The following is an 18,716-nucleotide window of genomic DNA, read 5'->3' on the forward strand; positions in this document are numbered from 1 at the left end:
AAATCGAAAAGAATAAGAAGCTTGAGAGGGAGGTCAGTGCTTGGAGGAACTATTTTAGTCATCATAATCAGCCCTTGAGACGTCAAGATCCAGCAGAATCTCCTTTACAAGCACTCCCTCTTGAATCAGTAGGTGAGGCAGAAAGGGTGAAGAGCTTAGTTCAACTTATGAGTTCTTGGATTGATAAATCTCACAAGGTAGCCGTTGAATTTGCAACAAGAACAATGAAGACAGTTCATCGAGCTATCCAGGTCCTTGAGATTATCCATAATCTAATGATAACTGTAGCTGCACTCACTCACACTAGAGATGTTATCATCCCAGTCTTACAAGTGATAAGAGAAACACCAAGACGGATTCTGGCACAAGAAAAGATAATGGATGGAGGAACCCATAACCTCCTACAGTGGTCAGCTCTGCTCCAAATGAAGGAGGTCCTTTTTGAAGACATCAACACCAGATGCAGCCGAGTTGAAGGTATCATTCATCCAATTCAAGATAAGGTGTTTGAGGTGTTGTGTACCATTCTTGACAGACGGATCAAGATCGAGACAGATGTGGACATCCAAGAGTTGGAGGATAGAATCAAGGTCATCTTTTGCAAGAAGGAGAACATCATCACAGATAAGCAACGAGATCAAATGTACACTACTATGTTCCTGATTGAGAAGACCAAAGAACTCGAACCTGGATGGGAGACGACTCTTCTCATTGCTTTTGATCAAGTCCTTCACCTGGAAGAACGAATGAAGAATCTTCCTGAGATTCCCATTGCTGAGATTGAGGGAATTGTGTCCAAATTCATTGAATATGCTAAGAAAGAGCATAGGAAAAGGAACAAAATTCTAGATGAAAAGTTGTTATAGGATGATGTGGCAACTTAATTCCTATTGGTCTATGTCTCCTCGGTATTTGTGCCAATTCTTTATTGGCTATGGATTAGTGATGTTTATCTAAATGGGGACTTTTTTGTAACAAACCCTAATTAGGGTTTAGGTGTCAAAATCTCAGCCGTTGATCTTCTTTTGATCCGGGCCATTCATTGTATTTGAGGATGCTATATATACCCTCACTCATTTCATTTTAGAGAGTTAGAAAAGTTAGAGAAAAGAGAGAGAGCTTAGAGAGAAGAAAGTTAGAAAGTTATTGTTGTAGCAAGATTGAGTAGTGAAGAAAGAATTTTGAACAATTGTTGTCCATTTGGCTATGAGATCAATAAAATATTGAAGTTATGGTGTTTTATTGCAATACTTGTGGCTATCTTCATGATTGTTTATCTTCTTGAATCACTCTCAATTGAAATAGCATTTAAATTTTAAGTTTGAAGGACGAAGTGTTGTGCTTGATCTTTGATAAGATTCACATTCCAAACCACTAGCTTCTTACTGATTGTGAGGAAACATTGAGATTGATTAAGAATTCAATCATTTTTGGAAGTATTGATATGTATCTCTATGATAGTATCTATACCCTTGATGATTTGAAAGTTATTAAATCCCCTTAGAAGATTGCATCAATTCCAGTAGAGTTGTAATTTCTTGGCGATACTGAAATTGGTAGAATCTTATCAAATCTAGTCTTCATTGAGTCATTCTTAGGATTAGTTCAAGTATTCCTTCCTTGAAACCCTTATCTTTTGATATTTTTGAAATCTGTTAGTGTTAGGAAAATCCTGTTCCTGCATTTGGAAAGAGAGTAAAACGGACAAGCTTTCTGTGAAAGTACGTAAGGCCCCTTGAAGAAACAGCATACACAACGACCACTGGTGCTTATCCACACGTAGAGATCCTACAACAAGGAACCTTGAAGTCATCCCGATTGATCCTTTTCGCGACATCTTCAACATTCGGAGACTTTATTCAAGAGAGGATAAGATACCTCTGGGTATTTTATTCTATGTTTGGTCGTGTACAAAATACACATCAATAGTGTGGTAGGTAGGAAAAACAATATAATATTCCACATGAGGTGGATCAGCCACCGAAGGTGGAATTATCACTCCACAATAAGTGGATATGAGTAGTAACAACAAGATCACACCATAAAAGGTGGAAATCTCCTACACGCACTTATCCCAATGTGGCACAAACACCCAAGTGTCTCATACCCAAACTACTATGAAATGCATGTACCTAAGTACACTTAAGTAAAGTGTAATAATATCCAACATGAATAATTAATTACACCAACACATAGATAACGTCTAAGCAGATTTTCCATCCTATCCTATCTCCTATATTGCATATAAATTTGTCATACAAATCCAAAGTAGGATCCCGCTTAGAGAACATTAACCCAACACAATATTGTGGTTCTCACAATATTAATTTTACTCAAATGACACTTTCGTCATCTTACATTTTCAAAAGTCAATACAATAGAAGAAAGGCCCATTTCGCTTTTAACTATGAATGTGATAACATAATCTTAGATGCCCAACAATTCTAGATCCTGTGCCCCAACTTTAATCACAAGTAATCAATTAAAACTTTAATTTCTAGCCTAGGTAGAAATAGCATAAACCAAAGAAACTCCAAATATTATGAGCTAATACTAGCATGTAAAATTTACCGATTTACAAAGGGAAGGGTATAGAAACCACATGATACGTCCAATAGACCTCTACATCATAGCAGCTTCTTAATCCTTCTATCAGAACAACATATAAATGAGAAAACTTCTCTCCAACCAGGGTACAATGCATTCTAATTTCAATGTATTGGGCAAATAATGGTTGTAATGTCCTCTTCTCCTTAGCACGTGCAGTTGTGTTGAGGTTGGCCTATATTTGACCCTCGTAGGCCAAGGAGTTGTTTAGGGGGTCGACATGGCGGTGATTGGTGACTTCACATCTCTTTATTATTTGTTATTTTCTGATATGAACTCCTAATACTTTTCACTTAGACATTTCATCAAACACTTGACTGTCATAGTCTAATCTGCTGATCTAAGTTTCAGATTGATATTAGGGACATCTAATGCTAATTCTTCATGCAAGAACATTCACAAATGGAAGTATAATAATATAGAAGTGCTTGGACAGCAACCCAAATGTATATTGAGACAAATGAAGCTTATAAACAATCATATCTAATTACTGACATTTTGTCAAATAGTTGACATACAACCTCAGTATCCAATTGTATAAGGTGCAGCCCTATATGCTTTGATCCTTATTCATATAATAGCTCAATGAAACAATACAAACTCAAAACACATGGTCTGATAATGATTACTAATTCTCAGATTTTCTGAGGACAAGAGGCACTCATATAACTCATGCAAACAATCTGAAATTACAGTGAAATAAGGATGCCTTAGGAACCTGATAAATTCACCCAAGTGAAGCGATGAAGAAGCAAACTACATCCAAGATCAAAGTTCCTCCAACATGCAATATCGAACAATGCCTAGTGCTGTCCCTGCTGCTGCCAGTAGTAGGTCTGAGAACCCAGTATGATATGAAGTATAGCAGTCTAAATACTCCTCCAAAATGATGGGACCTTCCTCCAAATGAAGCGCCTTGCTTGACAAAGGGGTCACCAAGCTTTCACATGCACTAAATGCTCAGATCGGAGGTCATGACCCACGAACCTGCCTCAGGTCGGATTCTTGATATTAATCAAAAGAGATACCAAATCGCCTTTCAAACTGTCCAAAGGGTATCGCCTCTTCCTTCTATGAATTTTGGCATCATTACAAGTTAATATCGATGCACACAGGATAAGATATGAACAAAATCGTGGGAACCTAGTTCTGCAACCTGTTTGATAACAGCACCCAATATCTTCGATTTGCATCCAACTAATGATGATAGATATCGCCTAGATGCCCAAATGGAATAGCTGTCAAAGAATGGTTCAAGAATGCACTCTCCAATGCAAGGCGATCTCAGCAATCTGCAAGTTTGAAATACTATTATAATCTGGTATTAAAACTCCTATGGCTCAATGTGGAAGGCTGAATGCTCTCCACTCTCCTCACAACCCTTCAGAGGGTCTTTCACCTCCTTAGTTATGCTGACCAATAGGGATGTATCGTTCCCCAAGATCTTCTGCGGACAACCTATGTCTCCACACTCAACAAGAGATAACATAAACAACTGATGCCCAACATGTGTTTCCTCTCTTCTATTTATCCATTACATAATACGTCACAATCACCTTCTAGAAGATAAGGTTAGGTACACTTTATATTATTTAATTAAACATGTTATTTTAATGTACCTTTAATTTATTAATTAAATAAATTTAACACGTCCCCTGATACGTGTTATCTCCTTATAGCATCAAAATAACAAATAATAAAGAGATGTGAAGTCACCAATCATCGCCATGTCGACCCCCTAAACAACTCCTTGGCCTACAAGGGTCAAATATAGGCCAACCTCAACACAACTGCACGTGCTAAGGAGAACGGGACATTACAATGGTATAGTTGATTTTTTAACATATCTGTGAAAGAAAATATTTATTCAATTTTTCACTAGTAGCATAATGATGGTGAAAGAAAGAAATTAATCAGATTATATCGAGCTCCACAGATGAACAACATAAGTCAATAGGATTCCAAAATTTAGCAAACCAATAGAAGAGTCTAGCTAACAAGAGAGGGTGAAACCAAGGCAAGAAAACCCTGCACATCAAGCATTACAGAAAACATCACAACGAATATCCACAACCAAATATGATAGAGAAAGCCATAACTGGAAGTAATGGCTGACCCTAATCTGAATCACATGATGGCTTATCATCTATTGGTGTATTATTTTCTTCACCTTAGATATGTCTCCATCATGAATGTGATATTGCAACTATTTAATATATTTACTTAGGATATTAAGAATAATTAATTTTCCTCATCTAAGTAGTTAATAGTGCCACTGACGCCTCATCAACCCTTGATTGACAGTTGTTAAGTGCCACCTCCGTTAGTCAAGTCCACCTTTGTCTTAGTCAGATTGAGTAAACTGATCCACTGATTGACAGTTTAACTCTTGACCTTATAGTTAGACCAAGTTAATCGATCCAGTTATTGGCAGTTAAACACATGGCCAAACATGTCATCTCCTCGAGTCATGCATCTAGGTAGCCTTTCTATATGTACTTCATCCAGTCATTTGAAAGTTCAATTGATTGATTTGATTTAGTTATTGATCTACAAATAGCTTGCATATTGCATTATTCGTTTTGTTTTGTGATTGACAGTTTAACTCTTGACCTTATAGTTAGACCAAGATAATTGATCCACTACTTGGCAGTTAAACACATAACCACCAAACATGTCATCTCCATTAGTCATTCATCTAGGTAGCATTTCTATGTGTACTTCATCCACTCATTGGAAGTTCGTTTGATTTGATTTGGTGGTTATTGATTTACTCTATCCTACAATAGCTTGCATATTGCATTATTCATTTTGTGCCTGCACCTACTGTAACTTTCTTCATGCGCCTAGATGCAGGCTCTTATAATAAGATTTGGTGGTGTGAGGGACCCATTTCTAATGATATTCATGGGAGAATACCAAGACATTGAAATTACTGAGGTTTTGCTACAAATACACATTGAAATTACTTCTTCAATGAATAGATACCGTATCCACCTGCCTTAATGCTTTTAGGCTATGTCACCGCATTCGTCGAATTTCAGGTATGAAGTTTGAAATTAGGTGGATTTCAAAACATTAATAAAAATTCATTGAAATTCGTCATAAATTTGGTGCAGTAAACAGGGCAAAATTTGTTCTAATAAAATATTTTTTTAAAATGTTTTGTTCTAATTCCAAATGGTTTAAACTTTATTCTAAGCATAGATTAGCGGAATAATTTGGCATTAAATTTGGTCCCAGGAAATTAGTGGTGTGGATTAGGCACTGCCCACAAAACTAGTATGCATCCATTCTACGACTGAGTTGATTTTTCAGGGCTTTTCACAACGAGGGTTACTAATTTTTAACGTTTTGTTCTTATTTAATTTTTTTTGCTTTTTCAAATTAAATTAAAATTATTTATACTTTATGTTTTCGATTTGTTATTTAATTTTGTTTATTATTCAATATGTTAAAGCTTAAAATTTTAAAATATTTAAACTAAACTTATTATTATAATATATTTATTATTCAATATATTTTTATATATTAATAATATGTAGAATTAAATTTTTAAAAATTATTTATTATTTATTTTCTTTTATGTTTAAATTTTTTAGTATATTTAAATACATTACTATACTAACATTATTTTATTACTCATTTTCAATTTATTGCTTATAGTTATATTTTAAGAAAAAACTTATATAAGGCAAATAAATGCCGATTTTTTTTTGTATTTTTTGCTCTTGTTGAACTTCATCCGAATTTTATGATTTCCAAACTCGAATTCAAATTCGAACGCGATGACTTAGCTTTTAGATATACATATTTCTGCAGGCAGCGACAAATATCTATTGCACATTAAGGTGCATGATCTTGTCTTGTTGTGTTAGCATCCAGATTGTTTCCAGTCATTCTTAGCACTCCTAAGATTTCAATGCTCATTGATTATACCATTGATGATATTAGTAACATACAAAATGAAAACTGTTTCAGACATGGAGCCGAACCCCAAGTGTAAGGGACCCACATTAAAGGACAATAATGAATATATGAATTGCATATGCATTCTTTCATCATTAACCCAAATTGTCAATATCTACAACCATAAAATGAAATATGAATTGCATATGCATTCTTTCATTATTAATGACTAAATGTATACGAATGTATACCTGTTGCATATCTGAAGCGAAAAGCTCTGGTGACTTGCCATAAGTTCCAGAATTCATCCTTGAATCGATGTGCCGAAAATCAAACACCTCATGCACCCTTGAGTCGGTGACACTCCCACGGACCAAGTTACATAATAACATAAATTTTTCTGATGAAATAATCTTAAAGAACACGTCACAGCAACGTTTAGTAACCACATCTGATGAAGAAACAGCTTCTTGTGCAGCCATTTTTCTTCCACAGTTGTTAATAAAGGCATCCTTCTCCATCTTGGTGTTCTCCGGAACAATCTCATTTTCCTCAGGAGATTCCTCTCTTTCTTCATACCTGTAACCAAGCTGTTCACCTCGATACCATGCAAGAAGTACTGATGAAACTGCCTCCTGTGTTCAATTTTTAAACATCAAGAAAAGGATGTTCTAAAACAAATGTTATAATATTCATGAAATTGACAAAAGGAGTTTGAATTACCTTCATGGGTAGAGTTCCACCATTGTTAGAAGCATCCTTTGAAATGCTTTCCTGAAGAAACTTCTTTGCACATTCTGGTGGGCCAGAAGCAAGTGCCTTGGAAATGGAATTCCTAATCCCACCTGAAGTCATGCATGATGAATTCAATATCTCCTCCAGGACTTCGGTCCAATTCATATGTTTACTATTCCTCATATCTTTACTACTATGTGTACTTAAATTCTTCATGTTTTCATCTTTTATTCTGAGGTCAGATGTTCCACTCCATGGCTGAGATTGTTTTTCTTTAAGATTTGGCATGGACTTTATGTGTCTGTCTTCTGTCTCTAAGTTAGATGATTCACTCGGGAGCTCTTCTTGTAAGTCACCAAAATTTTGCAGTGATCCTGTGCCTCTGCCTTCCCTTTCAAGGTTAATTGGCTCATGCAAAGGTTTTTCTTTAGTTTCATTTGAACTCTGCACAGAAAAAGAAAGAAAAACAAAGAGTGCTCATATGAATCCCGTCAATACATGGTTGGGACAATTGCAGAATCTAATATAGATTACAGCCTGACATGGTGTTCTAATTAAAACAATAAAAGATTCACTGGAAACACTTTTGCATATCTTTGTGGGGAAACCAGCATACAGATGAACACAGAATCGTACTTGTATTGCATGTATTACTCAATTAGATTTCTCTATAGTTCAATGATTTGAGGAAAAGAGAGGTATTTTCTTCAATTTATTGGTTTTGGTAGTTCTACTTTCATTAACTTTCAAAGAAAACAAGACTAAATTGAGGAGTATCTAGAAACTACACCTAGAGTAATCTACTCCCTAAAGCTATTAAAATATTCAACCTCGCCATTACATGGGGAAATCAAAGAGAAGGTAGCAAAATTACAATTAAATTGAAAAAGATTAAACATATTGAATCAAGAAACTGTGTGCCTAATAAGGGACTAGTTTAGTGGATTAAGACATGATTGTCAAATGTTGATATATGTGGGTTTAATCATCCTCATTGTAGGATGAATGAATAAGCCAATAAAGGCTGAGAGCCTGAGACACAAGGCCATACTGAAAAAACATTCTACAAAGTCGAACAACAAATATAACGAGTTGGACCTACACATTTTTCATGATTGGCATTAATTGATAAATATGATGCCTAGGTATGACAGCAGAGAAGCAAGATGATTGGAGCATGCAAAAGTGGTGGCTTATCTGATGTAGACGTGTATGTTGGTGAAGGCAGAATTAATCTACTTGCCTTCCTATCCTTCTTTCAAAATGTGGAATAGATCTCTGACTGCCAGCATTTTGAGGTGGAATAACTGTAAGAAGACTAGCGGAAGCAATGGCTTTAAAGTCTAGGTCTAGCAGTGAGAAAGGCAACAAAAAATGAAAAAAGTGTGAGAAACAAGGATGAGATGGAGATTTTAGACATTTCAGGTGATGGGAGGTCGGGCATAGCTAGGGTTTCAGAGAAATTTGCAGACCATATTTCTAAAGAGCTGGTTAATCCAGAGCTGAGAATTTGGATGCTTCACATGTGGGGGTTGGCAAAAGAGATCAATGGAGACAACTGTGTGGTGATCAATGCATGGTTAAGGTGGTGTTGGACCTGAGTTGATCAATTGGGAGGCACAATGACTTTGACATAGCTCAATCTATCAAAAGTGTGACTATGCTATCCATGGTCGATGGGTCTTTCAAGCATCACAAGGACACAAGGGTTATTACAGAGAAAATTGTTCATAAAAGCTGCCTCCTAGAGCACCTGCACACTATAATGAAGAACTGAGGCAAAAAAAATCGCTATCAAAGAAATTAAGTGTTGCATGTTAAAATTTTGGGAGATATAAAAGTGGAAGAGGTTAAATGCTGCAAGGAAGACCTAACTGGGTGTCCAAGCCCTCAATCTGATTTTAATTGTATTTACATGTTTCGGTTAGAGTGACCTGCAAAATTTGCTACCCCAACTGAAGATAAAAAGAACTCTAACAACTCATCCTTTGTCTAGTTATAGCGCTATGGGATTATGGATTCTGTAATTTGCCAAATCCCTGACCTTTTTGTACGCCAAACTATTGAAAGCTTATATCAGTATTTTTGCATCAGACGATGGAATTTGTGTATAAAATGCTTTTTAGATTGGATTTGGTGAACCTAGATTAGCGATTAGCTTTTTCTGTGGTCCCTAGCTGCCTAACCCAAGTTTAATAGCGCCAAAAAACATGCATACCTACACACACGTGTCTGTATACATATATGCATATAAACCAACCAAAATAGCCATCCTTTGGTAGATTGATAAAGCTAAATACATATTTGTTTGATGGGGAGCTCGTCTTGTTCAACTAGAACCAACAACATGGAGGAATGTCCAGCTCCCTATCTATGGTGATTCATGAGATCAAAAATCTCATTTGAGAGTGGATTGGGACACAACTAACCGGCCAAGCACCCAATAAAGTAATATGTGCATGGTCAATCTTTCAAAACCTCATTGAACAACCTGCCCGTCTCCTAACTATCTGTCCCATTTAGCAATAACAAATCTCCCTGTTTGCCATGCTACAACAACCTAGAAACACGCATATACACAAACTGTATATATCAAAAGGGGAGACTAAAATATGTAGCTAAGACCTTCCACATAATGTCATGTGATACACACTCTATATAAAAATTATACTTTGCAGGAAAAATAACATACGGTCTTTGTAACCAAAAGCAACTTTTAATGATCAAATGTAATGTCATACACAATTTGCATTCTCTAAAATTTGTCTACAACAATTCTTGCGTCTAGAATGTCCTAGAACTTTTGGAAGGAAAAGTAGCACACTTGTATCCTCTAGGTTGCACTTGTGATGGCCTCTAGTAGTAATCTCTCCAGCATTGACAAGCCCCTCATGCCTCTAAAGATCTATGGACTCAAATTAAACTAAGTAGTATCCCCCACAAATTGGGGAAGCGGGATACATGGACAATTAATCCTATAGCGATGAAATCCTTAACAAATTGTCTATAAGATCCAAGGATGTCCCACTCAAATCTCTTTTTCAAATTTAGGACAAAGTGTGGAGTTCTACCACCTTTCTCAAAAAAGTCTCCCCTCATGGTGTAACTCACAAAGGAAAAGATGATTAAAATATAGCACTTTCTCTCTCTCAAACAAATATTCAATAGACAGTTGACCTATAACCTCATAGGATATGAATTTATGGATTTATCAATAATAAAGCATTCAGACTATTACAATTTGACATACATATAAAACAATAGCACACAAAAGTAGAGACAATAACAATTATATGTATTGTAAGTTCTGGACTTTCAACCATGAGTGTTGGGGTGAATGTTCTAACAAAGAGGAGGTGAAGGGATCCTTATGCCATAGACAAAAGTGGACACCAAGTCTCCACGGTGTGTGAACCTTACTGCCTTGACAAACACTTACCAAATTGCATCCACTGATCTTGTCCGTACCTAAGAAACTCTCATAGAACAAGGAACCCACGCCTCAGCAATTGCTTTCAAATAACTATTTTGGGACCCCCAATGAAATTCAACTTCCTCTTTTATTCTACACCCATAGCTAAACTACCCAAATACACAATACTACTACAAACAATGTTGAACAGAAAACTACTTCAATGATAAGCCTGCCATAACTAATTGGCAAAAGGAAAAGGGATAGGAGAACGAAGGTTAGAAAAGGAATAGTATTAGAGAAATATAACAAAAGGGTTTGAGCACTATGAAAGGGCAGCCAATTAACTTTCCGCATAGCACACAACCAACTCTCCTCTATGAACAAACATGTACCTATAGTGGAATTGCCTCAACTTCTATTACACAAACTTACATGCATGCAAAACAACACCAATGGGCATTCCAACACATGAAAATAATTCACTTCAATTCAAGGGGCACAAACAAATAAGCACACATACATTCACAATATCAAACTAGGGAGAACTCTCTGAAACAAGATGTAGAGACCATATGAGCTATAATAAATTCACATTCCATATAGACTACTAGATCATGACTAGTTGACTCTTTAGTATAGAAATCCAAAAGTTTATTCTTTATTAGAAAGCCAAAAGATATTTACATGAGGTTGTAGCCCATACTATACAACTGTGAGTAATCCTTGTGCAAATTGCAACAAAGAAGCCCACATGAAATTACAAAGAATGAGAAGAGAGAGGAACAGATGTTGGAAGGGCTACAACATCTATTGGATGATCTTCAAATGATAGTGGAGTGACTAACAAGAGGAAGCACATGCAGACAATAAGAAACTTCAGCTGCAATCTATTGAAGCCATGATGGTCTCCAGACATGCATGTGCCCCTTATTGTCTTTGAGTGTTGATGTTCCATGAAATCCAATAGGGACAAAATATCAATTGACCACAACAAATATTGAGTAGCAGCTCTCAATCGAAGGTCATTAAAAGTAGTGAAGCACATGTTGAACATGAGATGGGAAATGCTACATCAAATGGTACAAGTTGCCTAGGGGAGTCAAACATACTTGGCAGAGGGAAGAGCATCGGTGATGTCACCAAGAGGGGAGACAACCTCCATTTGAAGAACCCTGCAGAGGTCTCACTTCATTTAGAAAAGGAGAACCCCAAGAGCTCAAAACCATCAAATTATATTTCCAAATCAATGACTGGCACAAATGGGGAGGTGCCAATGTGGCAGGATCCTAAAAAGTTCTCAATGAGAGGCAGCAGACAAGAGTGGGACCCACTACAAGGTCAGGCTTGGTAGTGCACGGAGGGTATAATGCAAAGAAAACCACATTGTTGGATGCCACCAAAAATCAATAGCTAGTACAATAGCTAGTACAACTAAGGGGATGCCAATGCAGCTACAATCAAGAGGAAATCCCAAAAACGGAAAAGGACAAGCGAAGTGGTTGGACCCACCAAGACCTCTTCATAATCAAAAGAAAATTGCCTACATGGGGACTTGTTGTGACGTTTTCACACATCGCCCCATTGCAAATGGGGACCCATGTTTTTTGCTTTTTAGGGTTTGTTTTCTAGGTCCTTTAGGGTTTTGTTAGCTAGCCTTTGCATTTTGAGTGCTGTCGGGGAGATCAATGGGATAGCAAGTCCGGCTTGAGTGAAGTCCTGATCCTGAAATTTGGCTAAGTCTGGAATGTCCTGATCCTGAAATTTGACTAAGTCTGGAAACTGAAAAAACCTCCAAAAACTAGATTTTGCAATATAACTCCTGGAGGTCTGAAACCACTCTCAAACATCCTGAAAGTATATATGGAATATAACTTAAAGTATAACTTATACTTAAATGTTATATTCCATAAAAGTTATCCTGATAGAGAGTTCGAAAGTCAAATTTCGCTCATGTCCTTCACTGAGGATCCAGAGCGAATTTCGCTCCTGTCCCTCACCAAGGGACCAGGGCGATAATACTTATTTGAGCTATTCCTGACCGTGTTTGGACGAATTAAGACATCAAAGGCATGGTGAAGGACGAAATGAGCATGATAGAGCATCCAGACTTGATCAAAAACAATGAAATGATGAAGTTTTTGCCTAGAGGGTCAAATTCGCTCCTGTCCCTCACTGAAGGACCAGAGCGAAATTCTTCATAAGGTACGATCTGGGCAAAGATCAAGCAAGTTTTATGTTTGAAGGTAAGAAAGGAGATGAATTGAACCCATTGAAGACAAATTGAAGATTATCAAACGTCAACAAGGGACCCAAATGCCCAAGTTCGCTCTTGTCCCTCAGGCAGGGACCAGAGCAATTTTTGTCTTAGACAAATTTCTTGCCAAGTTACAATGAATTCCAAGGCATGGATGAATGAAAGGGGACATTACAAGACCATTGAAGATAAATTTGGAAGCTGGCGAAGTGTGATGGAGACTGCAAGTACAAATTCGCTCCTGTCCCTCTCCAAGGGACCAGGGGGATATCTTAGTTATGTTGCCTTTTCCTCCAAATTCAAGACACTTCAAGGCGAAGTACAAGGTGGCAAAGATGTTTTAAGGTGTCTCAATCAAGCACAAAGTTACAAAGATCACCAAGACACCTAATTCGCTCTTGTCCCTCAGGAAGGGACCAGAGCGATATTTCCATAAAGGCATAGATTTCAAAAGTTTCAAGCGTCCAAGGTGTTCAAAGGGACTTCATTCTACGCGATGAAAGTGATGGCAAATTGGTCGAAACAAGGACAAGCTCAAAACGTTGAAGTTCGCTCCTGTCCCTCAGGAAGGGACCAGAGCGATATTGATTATAGTTGCTAATTCCTTCAAAAATCACATTAAGTCAAGGTTTTGCAAAGTGGTAAAAGGTCCAAGGTGTCTTTTGAAGATGATATTCGAAGGTTTTTAACGTCAAAATGATCATCAATTGAGCTAAAGAGACTATATCGCTCCTGTCCTTTGGACAAGGACCAAAGTGATTTTTATTAAAACACTCATGCTCCTTCAAAACCAAGACAAGGCAAGGATAGCCAAGGTCAAGGACGTCCTTTGGAAGGCAATGAACGAAGAACGAAGATCAAAAGTTTGCAAATTTGAGCCAGGACACTAGGATCGCTCCTGTCCCTCAGGAAGGGACCAGGGCGATATTTGCCAAAGCACTCATTTTCCTTCGAAGATCATGACAAAACAAACTTGCAAAGGGTTCAAAGCGTTGTTTGAAAGGTAATAAAGGAGAAGTTGATATCAAGAACGGAGAATTTCAAGTAAAAATTGATGGATCGCTCCTGTCCCTCTCCAAGGGACCAGGGCGATAATAGTCATGAGATGCATTCATTCACACAAACAAGTCAATTAAGCTCAAAGATCCTAGCAAAAATGTCTAATTCAACGTGGAAATAAATACTTTGGACGTCAAAATTGCACGAATCAAGACCAAGAAGGTAGATCGCTCCTGTCCCTCTCCAAGGGACCAGGGCGATGAGGTACGTATCTTTCCATCTTCAAAATATTTTGGCGCTCAAACACATTTTTGAATTTATTTAAATGCTAGAAAATTCGATAAGATTGAAAATTTAATTAAAAATAGCATTTAAATATTGCATTTAAATATTAATTAATTTTTGCCTTGTAAAAAAAATCGAAGTTTATTAATTAAAAACGATGGCAAATTAATTAATTATTATAGAGCGCTTGGTATTTTATTGTTTTATGAAGGTCGGCCTTTCTTATTTATTAAAAAATCGTTTATAATTGCTTTATTTTTACAAAAGTCGGCCTATATGATAGTGGGTGGTGTAAGCGCCTATAAAGGAGGTGAGAATTTTCATTTTTTCATCATCATTTTTTACCATCTACAATCAAGTGCGATTTGAAGAAGACAAAGGAGTAGCGCAAATTGTGTGTTAGAGGAGCGAATTTCATTCCAAGCAAGGGAGTACGAACTTGAAGTTTCAAGTTAGGCGAACTTGCCAAGGACATTGAAGAGCACATCAAAGATATCCCCAAGGGTGGCGAATTGACAAAGAGGACGTTCATTATCCTTCAAGATCACGTTTAAGCCATCAAATTTTGATTTTTGTCTAGGCGAATTCCTTTATTTTGGCATTTTAGAGTTAAGCTCTCAAGTAAGGTATGGCAAGATCTCTTGTTTTAATTTCAAATTTTGATCGTCATTGCCTTAAGCTTAAATTTTGAATTTTGAAATTTTGAATTCCAGTAGCCCAATCGTTTTTTAGGAAATAATAACTCAAGGATTTATTATGAGGTTTCCTAAAATTAATTTAATCTATGTTATATATTGCAAAATCATGGTACTAATTTTGAAATGTTGTGTAGGCATCAAATGGAGATCTCTTCAAGGAAAATCAAGCCGAATCAAGGACGGTCTTCGCCAGGACGATCAAGCCAGGACATGGGCGACCTCTTTCAATCCAGTGTTCCAAGGCGAGGTACATCATCATCCTGCACATCAAGGACACATGGAGTTAGAACAAGGGCTCGTTGAAGAAGCAAAAAGTTCCAGATGAATTAATTAAAGCAAGCTTCTCAACAACATCAAGTTGAATATCTACCAAGTTACAAGTGTCAGATGAGGTGGCGTCCTAGTCATCACGTCTCCAATCAGTGAGGTCCATCTCAGCATGTCCAGATTCAATGTACTTAACTCATGGAAGGTGGCACAAACTCCGATGTACCTACCCCGGCTATTTATTGGTCGATTTTTCTAAAGAGGACATGTGTCCAAGCAATACAATTTTATCATTGGTCAAGCATTAAATGTTATGTAATGGTTGTAACAAACCCTAATTAGGGTTTTCATTGTAAAATCTTGGCCATTGATCTCGAATTGATCTAAGCCATCAAATTATATTGTGGGCACTATATATACCCCGGCATTTCATTTTGTAAAGAGAGTTAGATATAATTAGAGATAGTATAGAAATAGTTGAAAGTAGTTAGTAGATAGAGAGTAGTTAGAAATTGATAGAATAGCAATTAGAGTAGAATAGGAGGACAAGGCAAGAAATTGTTGCCATTGATTGTAAACAAACTCCATTTTCATTGAAGTAATGGTGAAGTGTGTTGTTTCTTGCAATTTGCATGGTTTCTTGTTGAGTCTTCAATCTTAGATGGTAGATGATTAGATGAATGGAGGAAATGTGATTGATTGATGGTGGAATTCGTATATCCATACTACTAGCAGTTTGTTGATTGCAGACTTGCCTTGTGTAGTCAACTGGAATCGTTCAGCTTAAGCTCAATTTCAATTTGTCGCTTCTTCATTGATATGCATCAACTTGATGGTGTCTATGCCTGCGGTGATGATTTGAACATCATAAAGCTTCCCTTAGAAGATCGCACTAGCCTTGTGGAGATGGTCCATTGATGTCAAAACAAGACCTAGTTAGAGTTTCATCAAAAATCAAATCATTGCTCCTACATTCTTAGTATTAGGATTAGATCCTCTCTTTGCCCTCACCCCCTTTTTCCATTTTTTCAAATCTAAGCTAGTAAGAGCCCGTGTTCCAGCAATAATCAAAGCAGATCAGATGTTCAATGTAAGTCCCCTTGTGATTCCAGCAAATCACATCATACCACGGCGAGCTTATCCACACGTAGAGACCCTACATCAAAGAACCTTGGAGTCATCCTGATTGATCCTTTTTCGCGATATCTTCAGCAATCGGAGGCTTTGTTCAAGAGAGGATAAGGTACCCTTGGGTATTTTATTCTGTGTTAGGCTGTGTACAAAATACACGTCAACAGGACTTAAACTTAGTGAGACACCCAAAGGACAAAAAAGTTGTAAATCCAATCACTAGGAAGGAGCAAGGCCCACACAAGCAAGAGGCCTGCGAGCAAAGAAATCTTTGAAATTGATGGATACAATGGATACAAGATTGAAGATTTCCCAAAGAATTTAAAGACATGGATACAAGATTGAAGATTTCCCAAAGAATTTAAAGACTTAGTCAAAATCATGAACAAAGGTTGTGAGCAGCACCAAGGCACCAAAAGCATTGAGTTGTGTAGATCACAAGAACAATTTGAAACTCGAAGGAGAATCCTACGGATCCAAAAGGGACCAAAGTTCAAAGAAAACAACTAGAAAGGACCCAAGTAATCTATCTATGTTAACATTGATTACTCAAAGGGAGTGTGTGAAGAAAACACATTACAAGTACCTACTTTGATTATAGGATACCATACAAATTCTCTCAATAATATTGTTCCAGTCTTAACAACAAATCTTACAAACCACAGATGACTAGGAACCTGAAAAGACCATGCAACAAACGTCTATTAACCTGAAAAGACCATGCAACAGATTTCTGGAAACTTGAATGCAACAGCCGGAAATAAGTAACCTGCTACAAGTCTTTGCTCAATCAAGCTAACTTGTGTGAGCTCCTTGGTGTTTTACAAGTGATATATTTATCTAATAAGAAATCAAAAAGTTTACCAAACCTATAAAATAGTATCAGGCTTTTATGTAGTAAATACCTCATCAATTCTATAAACTGTGAATATGGTTTTCCAAATTTGGAGATTCAATGCCTATAATGTTAGACTAGTATGGTTTTTGATAGTTTAGTCATATTGTGACTAGATTCTTCCTAATTTCAAAGTGCTTCCGGAATCAGGTAAAAAGTTGTTGTTACTTTACAGCAATAAATGATGACTAATAAATCCAGAACTGTAATGGTCATTTACTATTATTTACTTACAACATTAAATGGCACATTTTTTTTTGGCTGGAATTCAAACAAATACAATATGCATTATCTGGAAAGCAGTAAATATTTGCAAGTTCACTCACAAAAAAAAAACTTGCTTGCCAAAATAAATTAAAATTTGATCAATACGACATCAACAAGGTTAGAAACAACAGATTTCACTACTCGTCCACTCAAATGACACTCTTTGAGAACGTAAGCAAGAATGACCTAAGAATAAAGAAGATAAATAATCAATGCTGAATGGAAATAGATCCACACAGTTTGATCTACAGAAACAATCATGTCTACATTGTAGTACAAACTACAAGAATCCTCTATGAAGTAATACAATGTACAATTTCCACAAAAAATAAAAGAAAAATCATGACAATCAGAGAACACTAGGAAGGGCATTGTGAACAATAGCAAATCATATACATCACAAATAAGATAGCAGTGAAAGAACACAGTGATCCATAAAAAATTGCATAATACAGACCCAGGCAGAAAAGCATTTGAACACTGAACTTCGAAGTAACATACAAGACAAATTCAGGAAAATTACATATGAACACCGAAATATAGAATCAATTAGGCTCTAACAGATATTAGCAAGCCAAAGGACCTTATCAGGAATTTTGTATGCTAAGAAACAATAATATAGAACAAAATGTGCACCTCATGAAGGTAAGTAAGGTTGATCCTGAATTTAAATCTAATTTTCCAAGACAAAGATCAAAATCATGAAAATCTTCTTGTTTATGAACAGATATTGGTCCTGGCCTTGCATGTTTGTTTTAAGGCGTAATTTAGACATTATTAAAACTTGGCCAATGCGTTGAATGCGCAAATTAAAAAGAATCATACAGTCAATTTCATCTTCTCACGCAGTTTTCAGATTTTCTAAGACATCAATGCAGGTTTGGATTCAGGGGTCGGGTTTGCCATACAGTGGGTTTTTTGTCCATGGGTTTGGTACAGTTGGTGTGTGTAGTTGACCATATGGTGGAACTTTTTTTCCATGGGTTCAGTACTGCTGTGTGTTTGTTCAGGGGGTGGGTTTGGGGACGGTCGCAGGGAAGGTGTGTAACAGTGAAAATTTACAAAAATACTCATAATTCGCAAAAACAAAATACTCATATTAATGATTCAATGTCAAATGTCAATACAAATTACAATCAATAATCTTTGTATTGCTCTTGGTCCCTTTGTCAGTCCTTCACCTTCAAAAAATAACCAGCAGGCTTCAAGAATGCAAAATGGCAACTTGGGGACAAAATTACTGTTTTGATCTTT

The 18,716-nt window shown here is 36.7% G+C and overlaps 1 protein-coding gene across 21 annotated transcripts in view; it reads right to left on the reverse strand.

Annotated features, from left to right (window-relative positions):
- The window catches only part of LOC131061245 (uncharacterized), a 40,503-nt gene that overhangs the window by 16,047 nt on the left and 5,740 nt on the right, over window positions 1–18,716 (reverse strand). For all 21 annotated transcript variants that reach the window (XM_057994807.2, XM_057994803.2, XM_057994800.2 and 18 more), the window contains 2 exons: window positions 7,240–7,695; window positions 6,768–7,151 (listed from right to left, as the gene is read on the reverse strand). In XM_057994807.2, coding sequence (XP_057850790.2) covers window positions 6,768–7,151; window positions 7,240–7,695 — 840 coding nt within the window. The remainder of the gene's footprint in view (window positions 1–6,767; window positions 7,152–7,239; window positions 7,696–18,716) is intronic.

The sequence above is a fragment of the Cryptomeria japonica genome, chromosome 11 (assembly GCF_030272615.1).
Source record: "Cryptomeria japonica chromosome 11, Sugi_1.0, whole genome shotgun sequence".
In the NCBI taxonomy this organism is placed as follows: Eukaryota; Viridiplantae; Streptophyta; class Pinopsida; order Cupressales; family Cupressaceae; genus Cryptomeria; species Cryptomeria japonica.